Source organism: Camelina sativa, chromosome 2, assembly GCF_000633955.1.
Source record: "Camelina sativa cultivar DH55 chromosome 2, Cs, whole genome shotgun sequence".
In the NCBI taxonomy this organism is placed as follows: domain Eukaryota; kingdom Viridiplantae; phylum Streptophyta; class Magnoliopsida; order Brassicales; family Brassicaceae; genus Camelina; species Camelina sativa.
Genome location: NC_025686.1, coordinates 4,503,389 through 4,508,268, shown reverse-complemented (window position 1 = coordinate 4,508,268; position 4,880 = coordinate 4,503,389). Strand labels below are relative to the sequence as shown.

The 4,880-nt window shown below is 31.9% G+C and overlaps 1 protein-coding gene across 1 annotated transcript; it reads left to right on the top strand.

Annotated features, from left to right (window-relative positions):
- Positions 1,628-2,194, top strand: LOC104717428 (putative lipid-binding protein AIR1). The gene has a single exon (XM_010434986.2). The coding sequence runs from the start codon at positions 1,693-1,695 to the stop codon at positions 2,014-2,016; it is 324 nt and encodes a 107-aa protein (XP_010433288.1). The 5' UTR covers positions 1,628-1,692; the 3' UTR covers positions 2,017-2,194.

Here is a 4,880-nt window from a genome sequence, read left to right as displayed (position 1 = left end):
ACCAAGCAATTTTGTAAGATTCGAAAATCAAAATATATGGTTTAAATTAAAATCATTGAAAAAATCAGTGGCCAAGATTTAATTTCATTTAGATAATAACCGGTAAATATTTGAAGAGAAAATCAGGCCAACTAATCGGATATTAAATGACCCGCGCTTATCCATCTTAATTTGAAAAGTTAGAGAATTTTATTTTAATGATATACTAATGTATAAATAATTATTGAATACTAACTTTTTATTTAAAAACTACCGAAACAAAGTCATGATCCAAAAGTTGGTCAATGTGTAATTCTGTTTTAATAGTATAGATATTATTAAGTCTCATCTGAACGGTTTTTTTTTAATTTTAAATTTTCTTTCGTTTATTTCAAACTATCTGACTCGATTAATTTGTTAAGGATTCAAAAAGAATAATTACTAGCTCTTAATTAAAACATTACGTAACTTGATTTATATAATAACTTTTGATTTTTGTATCAGCATATTTAATCATTTTATTTCTTTGATTTTGGTATACGATTTTCTCTTTCGTTTTTATATTCAGACCCGATGAGAACTAAAGACTAATTTTCTTTCTTCTCTAATTTATGACTCAATGGAATTAAATAACACCAATACTCTATTGTTTTTTTGGTAACATGGAAAACACTAAGCATGTTTGTTCCAAAAAAAAAAAAAACAAGGAAAACACTAACCATCAGAATTTATTTGGTATACTATTGGTTATGTCATATGTGAATCAAATCTTTGCAGTTTGCACACATCCCACATATATCGGGTCAACTTATAAAAAGAAAAATATACAGCAAGTTCAGCTTCGTTTCACTTGATTATTATTTTTGATAATTGATTTTGTGCCATTACTATCTGTTTACAGAAATATATTCTTTTATTCCTTTTGTAAGAAATACATAATATTTACTACACCTTATACTAACCTGTCGAAGATATTCTCGATCTCTCCAAGAGTCTATCTGTCTAAACAAGCTACTCATTGAAAAATAGCCTGACCGAGTTAAAAAAAAAAGGTTCTTCAAACAAGATGATAGATATTACGCTTCAGAATAATTACAAGGGTACGTGATATGTTATACATGAGGGAAATTTTGAAAATATCTCTTTTCCAGTGTCACTTTTTTAAAATGTCTTCTCTCAAAAAATATTTATAAAAAATGCCAGTAAAAATATAATTTTTATCGAATTATGTTTGTAATCTTATACACAAATTACTTTTATAAATGCACCAAAAAAAATGTATTACTCAAAAATTCTCCAATTTTTATGGCATTCTCACAATTGATCAGTATAATATTGATTATATTTTTAATAGTCGTGAAGGCCAGTTCATATGTTGAAATAATTTGTAACTCTGGGAGTTGTCTTCAACCACAACATTTTTGTTATGGATAAATAATTTCTTACCATAAAATAATAAGATCCAGATACTCTTAGAGATTACGGGCTAATTAGTACAATGAAAAATTAGATGTTCTTTAATAATCAAATCATATCTATAAAAAATTAGTCAACTAATCCCCTATTAAAGACAAATTATCAATTAAACCTTCAAATTTCTGTCCTAATGAAAACACTATAAATACCCACTAAACACTTAACATTTCTCTTCACCAATCTCAAACAAACGTAAACTCACTACTTCATCTTCAACTTTTTTAACCCCACAATCAAATGGCTCCAAGAACCTACCTTGCTCTCTTCCTTTCTCTCAACCTCCTCTTCTTCACATACACCTCTGCGGCTTGTCCTAGAGATTCCCTACAGCTCGGTGTTTGTGCCAATGTTCTCAAGCTAGTGGATTTAACATTGGGAAACCCACCTGTAACGCCATGCTGCTCTCTCATCCAAGGCGTGGCTGACCTTGAGGCTGCAGCCTGCCTTTGCACTTTGGTCAAGGCTAACGTACTTGGAATCAACCTTAACCTTCCCATCGATCTCACCGTACTCCTCAATGTTTGCAGTAGAACAGCTCCAACGAACTTCCAGTGCGTGTAAGTTCAATACTTATAGCATACCTATAAAATGAATGAATCATACATTTCGATGTATTGTGGAACAATTGTCATATCTTCTTATTTTGTTTTAAGATGAATTTTTTTTTTGGGTATTTTTCTTGGATTGTTTAAAACGAACGTACGTTCTCATAAAATAAAGTTTGTACTTCTTTGCTTCATTGATCCTCCATCTCTTCATTGTAACTTTGTCTTTAATTCGAATTTGATTAATAAAAGTATCAATCGATTTTGTTGACGTTGTCTATATGTCTATCTTAACAAACCAAGGTGACATTATAATACTATATCACTACAAAACATGTGTTTATTAGTATTCGTTGTAACCATTAAGACATTTTACATCTGACAATTGCTGACAAAAACGAAAATTATCCAAAGACAACATATTTCTGCAAAATTGGATAAACCGAACATATTTCTGTGTTGTTATCGGCAAGTACGTACTCCTTTGCTTTATCGTTCGTCCATCTCAGACAAAAATATTATTTTATTTACCTGAAACTTGTTATTTACATAGAGACAAAATTGATTATTATAGAAAACAAACAGCAGTCACTACAAGACAATGATTTGTGTCTCTTCGTACATTTGACTGGGATGAAACCACACAAACCTAAACGTCACGACCGAAACATTGCAATGCAACTCAGAAACTCAATTACCGACCATGACATTGCGTTCCAAATGCTTTACTTCAGATCGCCTTATGTGCTAGGACTAATACATGGTCAGTAGACACTTATCCTATTAATATTGATCCAATACCTTAAAATCAGGTCTTACACACAAAATTTCATTAGAAGATACATATGATAAATTAGATTTTTTCTCTTTTTTTGTCATATTCAATATCTCATTTCTTCTAAAACTAGGACCACAAATAAATCTTTCTTGTTATGACACATGATCATGAGTATATTGGTATTTCTATTTGCTTTTGTCTTATACTTTCTCTCACAAATTCTCTATCTCATAAAAGCTAAAAAATACAAATTCTTCAAATTTCTAACAAAAATTGCTTACTTTTCTATTTATTTTTCAAAAAATGTCTAATACACTAATGGACTCGTGTAATCTATTTAATTGGTCATGATAATAAAGTAATGCTTTTGTTTCAGTATTACTAACTATATTTGTATGTTTGATTCGTTTTGATCAAAATGATGTAGAGTAAATAACTTCTTAATCTGGTCCGTGAGTATTGGATTTCTACATGCACACGAAGCAGGATTGCTAATTCTGCATCATAGTGAAAAGAGGTTATAATCCTTATTTAGAATGGGCAACATACTATGAACTTTGAAACTTGCTTAATATAGCTTTTTTTTTTTACAAATATGCAACCAATTTCCGTTCTTTGATTAAGATCGGCGAACTATAAACCCATGAGCCGGTTAAAACGAATAAGAGTAAATTAATAAAGTAAATGTTATAGATAGATAAAAGAGGAGGAAGATATAAGTGTCATATTTCAATGAATGAAATGTCATTTATATAGGAGTACAAAGAGAGGATTTTGCTTGATGACAAAGTAAACCTAGTTTACAAGTAATTCTAGAGACTTCTAGAAAATGGGTCTTATAATGGGCATCCATCTATTATTCATAACACTCCCCCTTAGATGTTCATTATAAAAATGTAATTCAGAATAAGCCGGAAATGCTACCTCATTAAAAAATTTAGCAAGAAAACCCAATGAGAAAAACCATAGTTAAGGAAAAAAGAGTGCATCGTGCAACTACTCCCCCTGATGAGTACACATGTTGAGATTTTTGAGACGACGTAATCCGAGATGATAAATCAACTTCTTGAAAGTAGCAGCATGTAGCACCTTGGTAAATAAGTCCGCCAAATTTTCACTCGAACGAATCTTTAAAACGCGTACATCGCCATTTTTCTGTAGGTCGTGTGTGTAGAAGAACTTTGGTAGAGTATCCGTCTATCGCCTTTGATGTATCCGTCTTTAAGTTGTGCGATGCATGCAGCATTGTCTTCATACATAATTGTTGGAGCATCTTTCCCTGCACATAGAACACAATCTTCTCGGATATGATGAATTATGGATCTTAACCATACACACTCACGACTAGCTTCACGAATGGCTAAAATTTCTGCGTGATTAGAAGAAGTGGCTGTAATAGTTTGCTTCATAGAGCGCCAGGAAATAGCAGTACCTCCACATGTAAATACATATCCTGTTTGCGATCTACCAGTATGGGGATCAGATACGTATCCTGCATCTGCAAAACCAATTAAATCTTTCTTGGATAAATTTGAAAATAATAAACCCATGTCTTTCGTACCTTGAAGGTAATGAAGTATAAGTTTAATCCCATTCCATTGCCTTCGAGTTGAGCATAAGCTAAACCTTGCTAATAAATTCACCGCAAATGATATATTATGTCTTGTATGACTAGCAAGATACATTAACCCCCCTATTGCACTTAAGTATGGTACTTCAGGACCAAGAACTTTTTCATCATTTTCCCGAGGGCGGAAAATGGATCTTTTTCACATCAAGTGTTCTTACAACCATTGGACTACTTAAGGGGTGTGCTCCATCCATATAGAACCTTTTAAGCACATTTTCCGTGTATGTCTCTTGATGTACCAAAATACCATTTTTAGGTGTTCAATTTGTAGTCCCAAACAAAATTTGGTTTTCCCGAGATCTTTCATCTCAAATTCTCTCTTCAATGATTATACCACATACGCCTTGACTGTTTTAATCCATAAAGAGATCGATTTAATTTTATGCAGTATTGATCTTGAGAATTAGGTTTCACTGCTTCAGGCAGTTTAAATCCTTCTGGGACTTTCATATAAATATCATTTTCCAATGGT